At 45.3% G+C, this 19,349-nt stretch overlaps 2 protein-coding genes across 2 annotated transcripts in view; both read right to left on the bottom strand.

Moving 5' to 3' along the window:
- agr2 (anterior gradient 2) overlaps window positions 1-19,349 on the bottom strand; it is a 112,416-nt gene that overhangs the window by 48,709 nt on the left and 44,358 nt on the right. The window lies entirely within an intron of this gene.
- On the bottom strand, window positions 10,590-18,396 carry meox2b (mesenchyme homeobox 2b). Its single transcript, XM_067256460.1, has 3 exons — window positions 17,472-18,396; window positions 14,237-14,409; window positions 10,590-11,409 (listed from the first exon to the last, which is right to left on the bottom strand). The coding sequence occupies exons 1-3, from the start codon at window positions 17,944-17,946 to the stop codon at window positions 11,185-11,187; spliced, it is 873 nt and encodes a 290-aa protein (XP_067112561.1). The 5' UTR covers window positions 17,947-18,396; the 3' UTR covers window positions 10,590-11,184.

Raw genomic sequence — 19,349 nt, 5'->3', positions numbered from 1 at the left:
TTCAAATCCCTTGTTGCCAGCACCCTGTCGCTTCACTCGTAGCTTAGGAACACTGACTTATGTGCAAGGAGAGGAATGTGAGCCTGTACACACACATACACACATATACACACACATACACCCACACACACACACACACACATACACACACACATACACACACATACACACACAAACTCCACACTTTGTTTCACAAAGAACAGATCTGATCCATATATTGTCAAAGCAGTGAATTGGAGAAATGACCTCTGCGTTGTAATCACGTAAATATGCAGTTGCCGTGTAGTCACCAGTGGCATTAAACGAGCCATTGATTTTCAATCTGCTGAGTGATTGGATTCCTCGTCATTCATGTTATCAATGGGGTGTGAGAGCTTTTGGTATTTGACACATGAGATATCCTCAGTCAGAGAGCCAACCCAAACAACAGCTTCAGCCCCAGGACACTGGACAAACCGTTCTCTGTCATCGCAATACTTCACGCTGTCTCCGCCGCTCTCCGGCCAAAAATACGCAGTGCACATTATGTGGAAGTCAAAGACTCTCCTCACTAACTGCCACAAACAAAACCGCTCCGTCAAAAAAGAAAAGCAGAGCCGGAGCTGGAGCTGGAAATGGAGGTAGACAGGGATTTGCTTTATTAATCCGTATAATAGGCCATTGACATGTCTCATAAGAGGGAGAAGAAAAATAAACCTAGCGCCGGGTTTGGAAGGAGAGTAAATGGTCCTACGCATGGTTAAGACTGAAGTTCTCCCACTGCTTTGCTGAAGCAGTTCGAAAAGGTGATCTACTGTGTGTTAACTGGGAGTATTTTCCACAATCTCAGCAATTACTTTTGGTCATGATAATATAGTGGTGGGGCTGTATTCAGTGTCGTTTCTAACCTTGTTATTCCTCAACAGATCTCTGTGACACAGCCTTTTCATCTGTTTTATGCAAGGAAGTTTATAGTGTGTGTGTGACTGTGTGTGTCTGTGTGTGACTGTGTGCGCGTGTGTGCGGGTGCGTGTGGAGGCTGGTCTATTTTGTGTTTGTCTTCTCAAAAGCTCTCTCTCGTATTCCCATGAGAGAACACACGAGGGCAGTCTAACCTCTGGGAGCAGGGTTATCCAGGGGGCTCGCTACTGCCCCCGCAGGCCAAGTCCTCCAATTCCCCTTCCCAGGGGACCTTCCCAACCCAACACAGACACAACACACACACACACACACCCTCACAAACGGTGTCTGCATATAACAACTCTGTTGACCTAGAAATTAGCGTATCTGTCCCCACCCTGCACCCGTCTGCACAAGACGAGACCCTCCTCAATTGCGACCGTGCCGTCCACACATGTCATGCGACCCCCCGTGACCCCAACCGGCGCGAGCCGCCCGGAGCTCTGTTGATGTTGTTTCACGGCCCCTTGGGCGCCGCTGCAGCGCTGTTCCCCCACATCCTGAGCGCAGCTTTGGTGTTTTTGACCGCCCTCCAACCTGCTCGGCCAGGAACTTCCAGTCACGGAGAAGATTTATGAAGCCCTCACTGTCGGGGGGCGAGCCCCCCCAGCACCGGGCCCATGGGTTTGTTCTTTAAACAATAACATCCAGCCACAGCCTCGCCATCACTGCTCTTTATAGTTGGTTTGTACAGAGTAGAGCTCTGGACTAGGCGTGGTTAGGATGGGCTAGGTGGGGGTAGGATCAGGCTGGGCTAGGTGTTGTTAGGTGGGCTAGGTGGGGGTAGGATCAGGCTGGGCTCGGCGTGGTTAGGATGGGCTAGGTGGGGGTAGGATCAGGCTGGGCTAGGCGTGGTTAGGATGGGCTAGGTGGGGGTAGGATCGGGCTTGGATGGTCTAGGCTGAACTACTCTTGGTTAGGATGGGCTAGGTAGGGGTAGGATCAGGCTGGGCTAGGCGTGGTTAGGGTGGGATAGGTGGGGGAAAAGGGCAACGGGGTCATGCTCTGTTTGTCCTCTCATCCACAAGTGTGCTTCTGGCAGCCTGGGCTGTCACACAGCGACCACACCCAGCGTTCGTGACCAAGCAGGCAGAACTAAGCACAACACACCGCGGGCCAGTTTATAGCCATATTGATCCTGGCGGTGTAATAGAGAGTTCACGTTGAGTGTACAATTCAGACTGAGTTTACCAATGGAGGCTTGGAGATGTTTGTTTTATTTTGTTCTGTGTTATATGTGCTTTTCCTCCCCACCTCCCACTCCTGGTTCTGTCTGCTTGTGCCTCCCACCCCCCTCCCCTTCATATCCCTCTCTCTCTTTCTTTCTTTCTTTCTTTCTCTTTTTCATGCTCTCTCTCTCCCTCTGTTCCGGACAGTTTAACACATGCCAGACCTCTCCAGAAATGTGTGTGTGTGGGGGTAGTGGGAGTGATGAAAGACCAGTCAAAACATGTGCGAGAGACTGCCATTAGCACATGGGTTTCTTTCATACATTTCATATTTCATATTTGGGTTTTCATGATATGGGTTTGAAATGAATAGCTTTCGTTTATTTTGCAACCAATAATTGCTATTGATGGAAGAGAGGCGTGGGATCAAGATCCTAGCAGGTGTGGAGATCTTTGTATCAGCGTGCTTTTCGACAGGCGAGCTCGGTGGATGGTGTTCGGAAGCGCCAGTGATTTGTTTGAATGAACCCAGGGTCACGGGGTGAAAGGTCGCTCTCACTCAGACACATGAGGAGGTGTTAAAGGAATGAGAATGAGATGGAAAGAGAATAGGAGCGGTGTACATGAACTGTCAATACACTCAGGGCTAAGTGGCTAACTAAGGGTCTAAAAACATGTCTTGCTTCCTTCTGCAGGTGCAGAAACCAAGTACCATCTTTGGCACAGTCAACACACATGAGTTAACGATGTGGATTCAGTAGCGTAAGCCTATTTTTCAAGTGCAGTTCTATTTTCAACTTGAAGTCAACTAAAGTTGGCCATCAGTATTCAAGGTCAAATGAAAGACAAGTTATTCAATAAATGTCAAATATCGTGAAATAGTCTGTTGGACTGGTGATATGTCCTTCTCTAGAGAATACCTTTTCTGAAGACTCATCTGGGCTCCCCAGGCTATCGTAGCTGCACTGTCTCCACCAAGCCTGTAAAGTGCTTACGGCTCCACAGCCACAAAGAAAGCCCTGGTCACTCACGCTATATCTCCCATGGTATTTGTTTATAGTCTCCCACCTCAACCTTACCCACCTCGGTTTTACGGCTCCCTTCGCTACTCCAAACTGTGCCCTCTTCAAATGCCTGCGCCCCTCCCCATACCCCCCTTTCCTTCCACATCCCCTATCCCTCTCAATCTCACACGTTGGTCGCAACTGGTCGCACTCAGACCATGGAGCTGCATAAAACTACAGTCCTCAGGCACACCTTCTGTTGAACCCCTATTGCTGTGACTGTCTTCATTCTTACCCCATGCTTAAACTGCAGCCATAGACTATTTTGCGGTAGAATGTTAGTTTTACTTGCGTTTAATCTGTGATCTGACTGACAGGCTTTGAGCATCTTGAGGCCCACCATGAGCACGAGATTGGTCAGAATGGCAGTTTTTTTCTAGCCTCAGACAGCCTACACCAGCCAGACTTTCCCTGAGCTGGGAGCCCCAGTAGTGGGATGGTTTGTCTGTCAACAACCTGCTCTCTTTCACTTCCCTCCCCCCCTCCTCCCTCCCTCCCCCCCCTCCTCCCTCCCTCCCTCCCTCCCTCCCCCCCTCCCTCCCTCCCTCCCTCTGGTCTCAGGCTTTATTTAGTCCCCAAGGACCAACCGCTGGCCCACCGCAAGTCTGCACTTCACCAAATCCCCTTTATTTAGGCTTCCACTCTCCCTCCACCACCCCTCCTCCTGTCTGCACCCTCTGGATTGTATTTTTTCGATCTGCCTTCCAAGCCCCTATGCATTGTCCCTCTACAACTACGAGCATGAGCGCTTCTCATTATTTTTGACCTCGTGCCCTGTGTTGAGAAGAGGAAGCAAAACCCTTCTGGACCGTTAGAGACCTTTCCAGAACCTTCACCAGAGCACCGGGCACGCCAACCACTGGTTCCGTGTCAGGAACTGGCGGTCGGAAAAGCCAGCAGGGCAGTGACAGCATGCGGCCCTCTGGCTCTGGCAGCTGGGAAGACGGGATCAGAACCGGCAGAACGTCTTGATGACTGGAAAAGCAAACCCTGGAAAATTGCGGCATGACTGGGAAGCACGCGCTAAGATGAGAGAAGGATGGTGAGCGGAGAAAAAGGGGAAATAGAGCCTGGAAGGGAGACACTGGAAATCCCCAGTAAAAAAAAAAACGGAAAAAAGAGAACTCCTATCTTAAATGCAATGTGGGTGACACGGTAGTCTATGACTGTGTCATAGGTCAGTGAAATGACACCGATTCACTGAAACAGGTCAGTTCCTAGATACTGCTTTCAATATCAAGTGACATAGCATATTGTTCGTTTGATAGTACAGCAGCCTAAAACCTATAACTGAACTGTAGCTTCCGGGGGGGAAAAAACCCTGGATAAGGGCTTTGAAGAATGTTGGGATGTAAATCACTGCTGGAGCTCTGATAGATGTCACAAGATAAACCAGATACAACGTTTATGTCCATCCTTTGATTGGGCAGAAAATTGACTTTCTGTCCAGACATAAATTTCGAGGAAGTTTTGCTAGAACAGTTTTCCTGCTTGATAGGATTATCAGGCCTCCGTTTCGCACAGACTGAGACCAAAAGTTGGCAGTGCAGACTGAGCCTGGGTAAGTCAGTCACCACCCCTGTGGCGTTATCGTTAACATCTCAACTATTTATGTTGTTTTTGTGCAAAGGTGCAGGTATAGGACAATCCGCCCAGCAAAAAGCCTCACTGTGCAACATCTGGACCTTCCAGAGCCATCTGGAGAGGGGCTGTAAATCTCAGTTTCCTTTTGTAAATCCACTTAAACATTTGTGCGCATTTTTATTTTGGAGCATAGCCTCTCCCCCCCCCCCTCCCACCAACGCCACCCCCACCATCTACCCCACTCCCACAGACTACGGCTCACTGACCAATCAGATCTGTCATTTGCCACCAGGCTCCCACTGCAGGTTATAAATCCAATCACAGGGTTGAGTGGGGGGTGAAGGGAATGGGAATTGTCTGAGTTTTTTGGTCATCCATGCTATGTATGGGCATACATTTCAGCACTGTATACAGTCTGCCGACGCTGTGTAGCCAACACTAGAACCGCAAGTCAGCATCTGAGTCCAGAACAGCATCATTCCAATCTACATCACGGCCCTCACCGCATTCCCACTGTCCTCTTGATGAGGGCTCTCCAGCTTTGCTTTCCAAACCCAATCGCAGCGCAAGAATGGTGTTTCCAAATAGACTGTCTGTGGGATGAAGAATTTGAGCCCCAGGACACAAACAGTCCTCGTTTCAGTGTTGCAGTTGGCCACCATTTTCATGAAAGCCACGGATGAGAGCAAACGTAAACCTGGGAGCCTGCTGTTCTCTCACTTCATCTGGCCAGGATCTCCCTCTCGGTCACCAACAGCACACCAGGGTCTGTGTTGATTTCATCAGATGCTGGAGCTACAGTAAATCATTTGATGTTCAAGCAAATAAAAAGTGATGTTATTGTTAAGTATAATTTTGAAAAAACTGACCTATTTGGTGGCACCGATTGATTCAGTTGTCAGAGCCCATACAGTCACACAGCGGCTGTTGGCTAAATAACATTCCTGTGTTGAATAATATACTGTATGTCCTACAGTGCGGTGTGGTACTTTGAGGATAATATAGATCTCAGTCTACGCTGCGGCCCGACAGCCAGATGCTGCATTCTGCTTTCTCTGTTCTCTCTGTGGAGACAAGAGAGGGAAAGGATCTTACACAAACGTGTTATTAAACAGCCCTTCACTGGACTGCTCAGTTGACAGGAGACCCAGCCAGTCCCACAATGCAGGTGCACATCACAGCACCCAGCCCAAGGAGGGAGGGCGGGAGGCGGGGCAGAGGAAGGTGGGAGTGAGGGTACAAAGGAACGTAGGAGGGAGACAGGGAGACAGGGAAGGAGGGAAGTTGGAATAGAGGGAATGAGAGAGGGAAGGAGGGATGGAGGGAGGGAGAGAAGGATTGTGGGAGGGTGGGAGGGAGGGAAGGAGGGAAGGAGGGAGGGAGGGAGGGAGGGAGGGAGGGAGGGAGGGAGGGAGGGAGGGAGGGAGGGAGGGAGGGAAGGAAGGAAGGAAGGAAGGAAGGAAGGAAGGAAGGAAGGAAGGAAGGAAGGAAGGAAGGAAGGAAGGAAGGAAGGAAGGAAAGAAGGAAGGAAGGAGGGAAGGAGGGAAGGAGGGAATGCAGGGAGGAAGAATTGGAAGGTGGGAGGAAGGGATGAAGGGATCATCATGTACAGTACGGCTCAGACTTGACAGCAAACTATAGTCGGATCACAGTGTTCTCTAAACGTCGCTGGGATGTTGTGTAACAAAGTAGAAAATATGCAACAGCAGGCTTCTCTCCTTCACTCTCTCTCCTAAATTAACCACACAAACTACCAACCACTGTCAGTTTGGAAAGCTTCTTCCGCGTGATGCCTATCCAGACATCAATCATCACTGTGCAGAGGTTTATGTTCATGCCAGAAATGGGTTTTCCTGAGGGGTGTGTATCATTTCATTTCACAGCAGTACGCACACATACAGTATTCCAACAACTGCAGATCATCTTTCACCGGGACCAATTGCTAAATAAATATCATATAAGTTACAAAATCACAGAAAATAATTTTGTTGTTGCAAACCGACAAGCCAATTCCCTAAGACAGCTCACAGTTTACCTCAACGGCTTGGCTGTGGCCAGTCATGCTAAAGTAGAAGCCTACCTTCCACAGCCAATGGTATTTCTCCCTAGTATGCTAGGAAAACGGAATGCCTTTGCATAGTGCCTTATTTCCCCTCTAATGTTCCCAAGAGCCTTAGCTGTTTGCTTTGGGATCAAACAGGGTTTTAAATAACACAATAAAGATGGATCAGGTCCCAAGTCAGGAGGTCTACTGTACAATAGAAACAGCTTTATCATCCTATCAAGACTGACAATGACTCAACATCTAGTCACTTTTTAAACACACATTTGATTTAATTTTGATTGGTTTCATGTGTTTCAGATTACAGACAGTGTATATTTAGCGACACTACAGCTTGTTTGATTGTAGGGTAAAACTATGGCTTTATGTTTCTATGTACAATTCTTATCACTGTACATTCTCTTCTTCTCAAACATTTCATGGCCGTATTTTCGAACTCATTTACAACATCTGTAAAAAAGTTTTTTGATCACTCTTTTTTTTATCATGTATTTTACTGTTGACACCATACAGAACACACATGCTACTTGAGTGTAGTGAGTTTTCTGTTTTCACTGTGTTAAACGAGAACAGGAGAGGCAGAGAGAGTGTCTGAAATGCCCTGTGTGAGGGACAGAGCTCTGAGTGGATCTACAGGTGGGTCCAGCGGGGGCCACCTGGGAGGTCTCGGGCTCTGGAGAGACCCAGGTCACCTGACATGGGACTGCTTGCATGGTGGAGAGTGGCAGCCGGATGTCAGACCTTCCACCCATTGTCATTTCTTCAAATTCAAACATACTTTCAACGTTTGGAGACTGTATGAATAGGGTTGTGGCGTACAAATAAGAATCCTAAGTGTTTGTCTTCTTCTGCCTTGTGCCTCAATGCAAATGCAAGCACAACATCAGCTTGCTGTGGTTAAATAGCTAATGTTGTTTAATTACATTTTCACAGAAGATTAATCTTGTACTTTATAACAAAGCCACTGAACCTCAAATATTGGCTGTTAAGTTGGTGCCAAATGTTAAGACAGATGTTGTTTCATTAAATCTACAGGGTCTGGGCTCACATCTTGCATGGAAAATGGCAGCAGTTGCTAAGCAGATGTTTGTGTTTTCTGTTGTAGTGGAGTCTGGCAGGTCAGACAATGAATGTGAACTATGCTCTTGAGTAAAAAACACTCAGAAATGTAGATTTAAATGATCAAATGTGGGGAGGGATGGACTGGTGATGTAAATATAATTGCTGTTTGACATTAATCAATATAACATTATTTTAGCTTTGTTTTTACAGTATAGTATTTGTGTAAATACAATAGTATCTGAAATGATAACCTGTTGATGTAAAATAATAATTTAATTTTGTTGTTGTTGAATGCATCGTATTCTGTTTGGCTTCACTATGACATGCGTGACTCAATGCTTTATCGCTCCAGGTGTGAAGTCACATTTTGCTCTTACCTTCACTTTGTGGTCCAGGCTGACAATTTCTCCTGACCAACTATTGTAAAAGTGGCTTTTATGCCAATAAATAAAGTTCTAAATGGCTTAAACAGCTGTCACTCATGGTCCCCAGCCAGTTTATTGGAGGACTTGCGGTTTCCTGCATTTCGTCATCCAATATCATCCGGCCATAATCTTCAGATTCGGAACAATTTCCTGAGCACGAGTCAACTCCTCAGGTTCTCATATTCTGTTCGTAGCATGCCATAACACTCACAAAGGTTATCAATATATTATAACGCAAATTTATTTGTTATTATTTAAACTGCAACATAATTGACAAATTTGATAATATTACAAGAGTAACTGAGTTTCAGTTTGGCAAAGTAGAGTTTGATTTATTTAATCCAGGTACATTCAGATGATACGTGAACATGTTTACCTTCAAATTTCAAGAATGTGTTGTACAGTACATCAGGCAGAATGACTGTGATCTGACCTGATCTCACAGTTCTGCCTAATTATTTGAATAAACATGTAGCAGTTTTTCACAGATGGCTTTTTTAATCTTTCCCAGATGACCCATGTCCTGGAAAACGTCCCAAAGTGTCTGTAAAAACTGTGAGAAATTCAATGCAGGCATATCCACAGGCAGCGTTAGACTAGTTAGACTGAAACTTGGTTAGAAAAATACCAATATTTCAGTATCGGTGTCATTATGTTGGTGAAGGTCTTGGATTCTGACACTTGCACCAAGCCCATCAGATATCAGACTATAATTTTACTATTCACAATAGTTTAGGTTATTCTAGTTCACCGGTCATCACCTATCAACACTTAGGCTATGCTGAGAATGACACTAAATCATTTTGTTGGAAAAGCAACATAGACGCTCAAATTCAATGTGGAAAAGTATTTAACTGACTGTGTTGTTTTTGGCCAGGCAGATTGTAATGACAACATTAGCCTTCCTGTAAGAGGAAAGCTGCTCCCTAAGGGGTCAAGGTAGAGGGTTCATCCAAGATCAAAAGTTACTCAGGCCAGAGGTATTCCCAAACAACTAACTTCTTCTAATCCCTCTCTCACAATGAAAAAAAGATTTCTGATGAGGTAACTCAGCAGGAATAATGGACGCTATTTTAAACATTTATGAAAAAATAATAGTTAATTATGATTAGCAATATGAACATCTGAATTCTTAGTTAGGTTAATTTACATGTATGCAAATGTTCAATTGTAGCCATCATATACTGGTGGAGCAACCGGTAGATCAAATAACTCTTGGTCTTTTTACCATCTGAGACCATTCATATCCCCTGTAGTGTACACTGGTGTTTGCAATCAAACTGCCCATTGTATTTGTTTCTTTTGTTCATTTGAGAGGACATCCTGGGCTTTTTTATATTGTCACAAATGTGAACAAACTCAGGATTTGTTGTATTATTCTAGTTAGTAAATAAAGATAAATAACCATAACAAATATGAAGAATTCATTGTGACACTTACTTTGCTTAAAATCTGTTTAGATAACTTCTTCTGTTGTGGAAAATGTAAACATTTTAAAAGCAAAGGCTCGGTAAAGCTGTACTGTATGAGTTTAGTTTTTTGTTTTTTATGTAAAATGTAAAATGTTTTTTATGTTTTGCATCAAGTGTTACATTAAGTTAGGGTACTTATTTACTTGATATCTATTCTCTTGAGAGAGCTGAATCAGACTTGGTTAGGTTGGAGTTTTCACAATCTGTTTATACAGTTTCTCAAAGCTAGACCTTTGGCACGGACTTACAACTCTAACGAACGCTGTGTGCACGTCTCCAATGTATTCTCTCACAGCAAAGAGCCATTTCACCGAGAGAGAGGGCTCTGTGCTGAGCTCTGATCAAAGCATGTCACATATTCAAACATCTAAATCGGACGTCTGATCAAAAACATCTTCCATGAAGAGAAAGCAGAGTTTCACCACAACTGCGTACAAACGCGCTTTTGTCCAAGTAGTGCCTGGGAGAACTGGAAAGCCACAAATCAGCTCACTCTAAACTTGAGAAGTTATTGGATAAGCAGCTGCCTATGAGAAAGAGGCTACAGCTCTGATGCCAGGACCCCGCTCCAGGAATTAGAATGCACACTCATACAGAAGTCTGAAAACTGCTGAGGCTAAATGACTTCATATGGCTTTGAAAACACACACATTCATATTACAGTTTTGCAATAGGTGATTTTTCACATAGCAAGAAAAATATGTTTATTTATATAAATATAAAAGATATTTGTCTGTTTAACAGTTTATAGAGCACAATAGTTCTGAGGGCACATTATTATGGTTGTATTCAAGAATCCTCACAGAGACAAATTGTAATTAGTTTCATTTTATTAGCTTTGGAGTTCACTCTTTTCCAGCTTTTCCAAGTAAACTTTGAAGATGTAAAGGAAGCCAAATACAAAAACCAATAGATGAACAGACTATATATTTTGATAAGAATCATTAGGTTGTGTAGTTAGACACACATGCAGGAACGAGGGATTGTATGTTGGTGGTTCCTTGCCTCTATACGCTTCAATTCCACAGCATGTTCACTTTTAAGTTAATTGTACACGCCTTTTTGAGTTAATACAGTAGAATTTGACGTAAGCAAATTCTCTACAGTGCAAAATCCAAGCCAGTTTTTCAATGCAAAGCATCTGTGGAATGTTCACAAAATCTGATTTTATCCCAATGTACAGTCTCGGGGTGGCTTTGCTCAAATCAAGAATAATATATTTTTGACACGTCTGTTCAACACATCTTGCTGCACACAACAAGTCGTTCATCTTCTCTTTCACGTCGGCGTCCGTCTCCGGTCACTCTTTGTTGATGATCAAACAGTGATCTTGAAGAGCTCCTGTAGCTGATTCCTGAGAGAGGAGGAGGCGGTGCCTCTGGCAGGTGGGCGTGGCCAGAAGAGGGGTCATAAGTGGGCGTGCTCAGAGCTCTGGTCACTGTCGTGACTGTCCTCGTTTGCGGGCGAGCTGGCTAGTGGCGAGTGATGCAATCCCACCATGCCGGAGAACTCAGACGGCAGCAACGTTCCTTTTTTCACGTTCACCAGTTCCTTCTCGCGAGCCGCAGCCCCTTGCTGACCACCCTTCACTCTCTTCCACTTCATCCTCCTGTTCTGGAACCACACCTTGACCTGAGGATGGGGCAGCGGGCAGGAGGAAGGGGGAAGGGGGCAGCGGGCAGGAGGAAGGGGGCAGCGGGCAGGAGGAAGGGGGAAGGGGGCAGCGGGCAGGAGGAAGGGGGAAGGGGGCAGCGGGCAGGAGGAAGGGGGAAGGGGGCAGCGGGCAGGAGGAAGGGGGAAGGGGGCATGGGGCAGGAGGAAGGGGGAAGGGGGCATGGGGCAGGGGGCAGCGGGCAGGCCAGAGAAGAGGAATATCAACAGGATGACATGTACAACATGTGATCAGGAGTACCACTCTGCAAGACAATACTAATGTTTAGCCTATTCATCGGTAGATTTTTTTAAATGTAACCCACTTGAACTACAATGAGAAATATTGGATTTGTTTCAAGTGCTTCCTAACTTAATGACCTTCAGGTCTTCTGGTCTCAATTTGCTAGGCTGAGGATGGAGGGTGAGACCAGTGGTAACTTGAAGCCATTGTGAGAAACGTCTGCTGTGAAATTGTTATATCTTTTTTTTTCTGGTTTCTCAGTGTGGAGAAAACCTCAGTAAAACTCTACCGCCCCCTGTGCGTCAGGAAACCTCACGTCCTAACTCTGTTCGTGTGAACCCTCTTCTATCAGTGTGTGTGACTGAGAGATTTACGGGCTAAGTGAAACAGACCTCTGCCAGCACAGCACCGGCTCTCCCACCTCTCCACTCACACGCCATGGGGCTTACATAAACCCCCACACACACACACTCACACACAACACACACACGCACATTCACACACACACACACACACACCCTGCGACACCTCAGCTGAAACCACTGGCGTAAAAGTGGGAGATCATTATCTTTAATATCATTCCTAGTTAGAACTCCAGATTGGGGACAAACAGACAGTGTGGAAGGACAGACAGTGGAAGGGTGTCCAGATGGACAGAGAAAAGGGGAAACGGAAAGAGACTGACAGACAAACAGATATAGAGACAGACAGGCGTCTCTGAGGTTGGTTGTCTTTTGGTGGGGGTAACTGTGTGAGATAGCCAGCAGGCAGGCAAACGGCGTGGGCGTTGAGGTTGGGTTGGTGTTGGGGCATCTTATTTCCACATGGTCAGGTATGTGCTGATGCGTGGGTGACGGCGGCTCTCTGGCTCTCGTCCCCAGCCTTCTTTCCCTGACTCGACAGCTTGTTTAGTATTTGCGTCTCCCACAGTGATGATTAAGCTGCTGCCTAAAACGGCCCGCGTAGATCTGGACCAATCAACAACCCCTGTGCCCCCACCTCGTCCCCCTCTACACCCCCGGCTGCTCCCTCTTACCTCCCATCCCCTAAAGCCTCGTACCTCTCACCCCCTCTCGTCCTCTCTCTTACCACCCCCCCACCTCAGGCCCCCCCTGTCCGCCCCCAGGAGTGACCTGCTTTCTCACAGTAACCCCTATCCTGTCGGATTTATTTTAGGAAGCGCTGCATAGTGGCCCTGCCACTCAAAGACGGGGGGTTAAGTTAGCAGAGTAAACACGCGCATGTGTGGCTCGTTTTCTAATGAACGCCTCAGCGCGCACCGACTCGTATAACTAACTCTCCCGTACCGTGTTTGAGTGCTCACTGTCATTCGCAGGTCCAAACGCCAGACCTCAAGTGTGAGCTGCTCGGACTTCTGTACTGCGCAAAATAATCCCCCGCCACTCTGTACGTGACCTTGTAGCCAACCCCGGGTGCTCAGTCTCTTTTTGTAAAACTGTACAGTAGTGAAGGTAACAGGAGGTGTAAGACAATAGTGAGGAGGATGTTGAAATGGTTGAGATCTAGAATCAACCCCCACACACACAGATTTATTGGAGCTGTATTGGGAATGTTTGGAGAGACAGCCAATATGAGGGGGAGTGGTGAGGGACCAGGCCCCAGGCAGGAAGACCAAAATCCTGGGTGGGTTTAGTTGGCTTCAGCCTGAGCCAAGACACTTTGATTGGATTTATACAACAGATCTCCGAAAGTACTTGTGGGTGTGCTGAGTTTGTAGGTTGCTCTTGGATTACAAAACTGCTACAAACAGTGCGATCATTGAGACCCACACAGAGAAAATAAAGGCACCGTTTTAGACTTTTATTTTAGTTACCGAGTGCCAGAAGTTGCCTTTAATCCTGCCTTTATCAGCAATCAGTAATAGTTATTGCAATACTGTGTCTATCATTCTACAGCACGATTGCCTCTTTGCTTGGCAGGTATCTATTTGCAAGTGCTTACACAGTATCCCCCTCAGATTTCAACATGTTTTCGAATGCAGACAGCTGTCTTGTCCATGTCATAAATATATTTTCGACCAAAAACTTGAAGTTTCTTTTGTCTCTCGTGTGTTTGGTGTCAGCATCTGAAGGGAATAACAGGCACATCTGGAGCGTGACACATGCTATCTGAGACACCCAGAGCAGCAGTGCGGGGATATCAAAGAACCTCAGCAGTTTGGAATCGATTAGCCTCAGAGCATTAGTACGACATGTCTAACCGTTTGCTAATGTCAAAACACAGAGGGCTTTTTAACTCGTGACGCCTGTGTAGGTCTTAATAGAAACCACACCAACTGCTGTCACACTGTGATGTGCGGCTAAGGCTACAGGACCAAGGATCTTTGAATTATGTTGAAGAATCTTTCAGCAAAAATGGCTGTGGATGATTATAGTCATTGTGGTATTAATTCCATCATGTTGATTCCTGAGAAAATTACAGACAAGGAGCCAGAGTTGTTTTGGGCCAAATTATTGGCTAAAAAACCATTGTTCTAAGACAATGGGTTAGATATATGTTTAAATCAAGTGTGTTGTTTTGAGCAAGACTTAACAGGTAACATACTTGTCTTTCTGTTAGGTCCAGGTTGACAGCTATCTCATAGCGCCTCAGTCGTGTCAGATAGTTGTGGTGTGCAAACTCGGACTCCAGTTCCCGGATCTGTTCCTTGGTGAACGCCGTGCGCTCCTTCCTGGGTTTGCTGTTCACGTCTGACTTATAGCTCCCGTCTTGGGAATCTGAAATGAAAAACAGAACATTTTCCAGCCACAGTTAAGTCGCCAAAAAAAGAAAGAGAGAGAAAAAGGGGTGAAAAAACGGGGCTTGTGTGATAAACTGCAGGGTCCCGTCTGAAACAAAAAATAAAATGAAAGCAAAACAATTAGGAATGCCAATCACCGTTTATGATAGGGATATTGGTCATGCACAGTGCACGTGTCTAGGATGGCCTGAGAAAGCCCTGGCAGAGAACGGGTTCCCAGAGTCGGATGGCCCTGGGCTTTTTCCAACGCAGACAGAATGAGATCTCTTTCATTAATGTGTTGCAACACTTTCTGACGAAAGATGAGCCTGTGGAGTGATTCATTTTTCGGCTGTCTGTTTTTTTTTTCAAATTGAAGACAAATAACATTTGTGTGATATCATTGTATCTTTCATCCAAGTTCAGGATTGTGTGTGTGTGTTGTGTGTCTTTGTGTGAAATCAATACAAAAGCTACCTCCTTTACAGAAGTACTTTTTCTGTCCAAATTGTTTTACAACAAATTTGAGCATACATTATACAGAATGCATCCATGTTTAAATACTGAAGATTCAATGAGCAGAGATTTCTGACCATCACATGGTCAGAAATCGAGAAAAGACAGTTGAGAGTTGTGACATAGACACTGTTCTACAGTCCACAACACATAAATTCACGACACATTAATCCTGTTGACATTCCATTAGTTATCCAATGAATGCTAGATGTGCTCACAAATCACATAAACCAGGAAAGAAGCACTGTCGCATCACTGGGACCAAACACACAGCCTCCCTATACAGCACATCAATTTATGGGGATTCCGTGTGGGACAATGAAATAAAGTAATGACACAGAAAAAAACAAAAACATAAACAACATCTCAGTAATGGTTCATTTGAGGAATTGTATTTAATTGCTAATGAAAAAAAAGTGGGAAACCTGTTTTAGAAGATATGTGGAGTTTGAAGCGTGTATAATCTCTCTTGGTAATTTAATCAAAACCAGCTTTATTGATTTCTCCACAACTTTTCAAGATGGTCCATACACTGACTGTACTTCATGAAGGAGGAAATATTTCCCCCAAAATGTTTGCCACAAACTTTTGTGGCATCTCTCAGTGCCAACAAAGTTAACTTTAGGAAATTGGATTTGGGTTCTTAAAGACTGTGGATGTTTCTGGACATCCATCAGAGTGCTCCACCAGACATACTGAATTTGGACATTGGCACCCCTGACATAAAAATCCATTGGAAATGGAACACTCAGTTCATGGCAGTGCCACACATCTAGTTCTTGTGAACACAGCTCAGTGAGGAGAATATCAAAGATACATCCAACGTGATCCTATAGTAGGAAAATGTTTTTTTTTAAATTATCTACAGTGAACAACAGTTAAGGCTCCAATGGTGTGAACTTACACCAACGAGGGTAGCCAGTGTTTGTCGCTTAAATCAAATCATAGACGTCAGCCACCACGGCAGTGACATATAAAGGCCTCAGGTGGCCGTGACACGTGCCGCGGGGCATTGCTCTGTGGCGTCTGCTCTGCTCTGGCCATTGCTGTACAGATTTAGCCGTCCACCATTTTACCAATGAGACCATTTTACCAATGACACAGAAAGAAACCTTAATTTTGTTGTTCAAATCTTAGACCACTCCTAAGAAGCACCATACCAGAATCTGCACAGAGAATAATTAGTCTTTATTGTTACTTTATGTTTGTACTATGTTTGTTCTAGTTATTTACCATACTCTCATGATTTCTCATTTTATTTCAGGCTGACATGCAATTTGATGGTGCATGTTATTGATTATTTCTCCTCTGGAGTCCTGAGCCTGGTTCTGAGCCCAGCTGTGCCCTGATAGGTGAGCTCTGTCTTTGAGGTCATAAACTCTGCCTATGGTCCAGCCTATGAAAAGGACCAGGTGGACAGCCATTGTAACAGTTTTTAAAAGCAGGCTTCACAAGGATTACACCTGTAGGCCATTAATGCCTTGAGGGGAAAACGTCTCAGCCAATTACAGCTCAGAGGCTGAGGAGACAGACAAAGAAACACCCGTCTACGGCAGGTCGCCTATAAAACAACACATTATAAGAAACACTCACCGGTACTTGATTGGCATTTGTTTGAAATATCACAGGATTTGGGTGTCACTTTGAAGCTGGTATAATCAAATACGCAAAAAAATTATGTGTTACAATATTGTTGCAATATATTATAAAAGCTATCATAATTGTGGAGATTTCGCCAACTATGAGTCCACTGACAAAGCAAGTGGAGGCGGAGATGTAGTGAGCAGCTACCTAGTTGACTGCACAAAATAGCCTCTCACATTAATACATTTAACTGAAAAGTACAAAATGTTGAATAATATTATTTAGACAAAGGTAAAGTTCCATCCTCTTTTAAACTGTACTTTTTATTGTCATCGTAAATTTTGCAGTCTACAAATTGCAGTACTGTTTTGTTAAAATCAATCTAATGTAAAACAATAAATATCAGGGGGTTAGTTAATGCACATTTTGTATGAAAGGTATTAAATAAGGAATTTTTTATCACTGTAGGTTGTTTTGGAAATGAAACCTTTTGCCCCTGTACAGCCAAGGCATACATAATGTAAAACAGAACTTCTCTTTTATATTTATATCAATAGCTGTGTGATTTTACCTTGACAGATTTTAGTGTACTTTTGCCTTGATAAAACTAGACTTAAATAATCTGCACATTGCTATTAAAATAACTAAATAGAAAATACAGAATGTGAAGTTTGGTGGAATAACTTCCCTTACAGTTCCTTCAAAGGATAAAAGATGCTGTGTAAATATGTACATGAACGCTAAAACAACTAAATGCAAAAGCGATGCTATCAGACCCTTTGTTTACTTCATCTGTCCCCCAGAATTGAGAGAAAATTAGCTCCAAATGGTGTGAATGTTTTCATTCGATCCTTTTCAGGCCTCATTGCATTAACATATACCTTTACATTTTAAAGAAACCAAACCAGTAATTAATTGCAAAGTTGAAACCTTTGATGGGTCAGGAAGTTTCCGTCTTACCTGAGCTATCACTCTTCCCTTTACTGTTCCGCCTGTCCGAATGCTCTGGAGATACCGTCTGGCGACCATAGTCCCCGGACACACACGCCACCCCCACGGAGTCACTGCTCCCAAGGCTGGGGTTGTTGCTGCCGCAGAGATTGGCCGCTCCCGCACAGAGTTCCTGGGCGGAGGTGTCGGGCGGTGGCAGGCAGAGGGCGTGCCTGCCGTTGGGCGAGGGCATCTGCGGCACATGCCATCCAGACTGGTGCTGCGGGTGGTGGGGATGCTGCTGGGGCAGGTGCCCTCGGTGGTGTGGAGCTCCATACACGTCCTCCCCCGGGTAGCCGCAGGTGGGCGAGGAGCCAGGCAGGTCTGGGTAGGAGACGTGGTCAGAGCGCCCGTGCAGGGTGAGGGGCGACTGCGTGAAGGCGGGGTGCAGGCCCTGTGTGGGGGCATGAGGGCTGCGCAGACAGCCGAACAGAGAGTGATCCATCGTTCGCGGTATCCACCCGGCCCTGTCCGCCTGGCTGGACCAAAGCTTCCCAAGTCAACACGAGTGAGAGCACCACCGAGAGGGAGAAAGAGAGAGCGAGAGAGTGAGAGAGTGGGGAGCAAAGAGAAAAGGGGGTGAAAGAGAGAGCACGGAGGAACGGTTGGGGAGACGGGAAGCCTAAATCACAGCACTCCTCCACGGCCCCACTCAACTCGCACCTCCAGCCCTGTATTTCCCAGAGAATCGGGCTGCAGGAAGGCAGAGACGCTGGCGTTGAAAGGCAGGGCCTCCGATAATCCTGAGCATGCGGACGGTTGCCAGGCGGCGCGCGGGTAAACACAGGGAGACTGAGGAGGAGCTCGGGTGACAGGAGAGACGGCCGGGGCCAGTGTGGACAAGGAAGGTGGTTCCAGGGAAGTTGTGTGAGAGAGGGAAAGAGAGAGGAAGCAAGAGCGAGAGAGCGCAAGGGAGGGTAGGAGGAGGAGGCCAAGGGGGGATGTTATATATAGGGCGTAACGTGAGAGGGAGGCTGGGTCACTGGCTCACTGCGACTGACCACATGCATACGATCTTCCTCCAAAACGCAACGCACAATAAATCTGCACCATTCCGATGCTGTTGCCTCAGAAAAAGTGGCCAATTTATTTTGGACCTGAGCTATCTGACCCCTACCAACACTTTTTTTAAGGCCTGTGTTGCGTCATAGCTCAGGTTTTGGATTCGGAGGGTTCGACACATTATTAGCTGTGCGTGTATTTATGGTGCGTTGCAAGGTGAATATATTCAGTCAGGTGATTGAGTCGACTGTCCGTGGCCTGACAGCTGATATTATTTTGTGTTTTGCAATGCATTTCTCAGGCTGGTAACACAAAACACATCTCAGCAAGTATCTAACCAGTTTTTAACCAGAACTTACTATTCATGAAAGAGAGTTTCACAGTCTTCTTACTGTGAGTTTGTGTGATTTTGTGTTTTGAAACTCATATGTAAGCATCACACTCTGTGTGTAGAATACTTAACAGCAAGACACGGTTTAAATCCAATAGTTTACTCAACTAAGTTTATTTAAATGCCACACTGTAAACACACAATGTGAAAATGACAGGAGTGTTGGGGAAATACAACAGATTGAGAACATTTTATTCAGCACAATTAAATGCGTTGTTGTTGGTTAGAGTGATTTATTCTACTTTGGGTTTTTAGTATGGTTATCTGGCTGAATTGACGTATTTTTATTTTGTCCACCACAGGGAAAATTTATTTTGTGGCTAGGGAAAACGTGCAAGTATGCCTAAGGGTATGGTGTTGGGTTATGGTGGAAGTAAAATGAGTATTATATGTTTTATCACATTCGGTTTCCATACAAAAACTGGAAAGAATATCATATCAGTGTCCAGTAGTCA

The sequence above is a fragment of the Osmerus mordax genome, chromosome 18 (genome assembly GCF_038355195.1).
Source record: "Osmerus mordax isolate fOsmMor3 chromosome 18, fOsmMor3.pri, whole genome shotgun sequence".
Lineage (NCBI taxonomy): Eukaryota > Metazoa > Chordata > Actinopteri > Osmeriformes > Osmeridae > Osmerus > Osmerus mordax.
The sequence above is the reverse complement of the archived record's forward strand: the minus strand, read 5'-3'. Positions and strand labels throughout refer to the sequence as shown.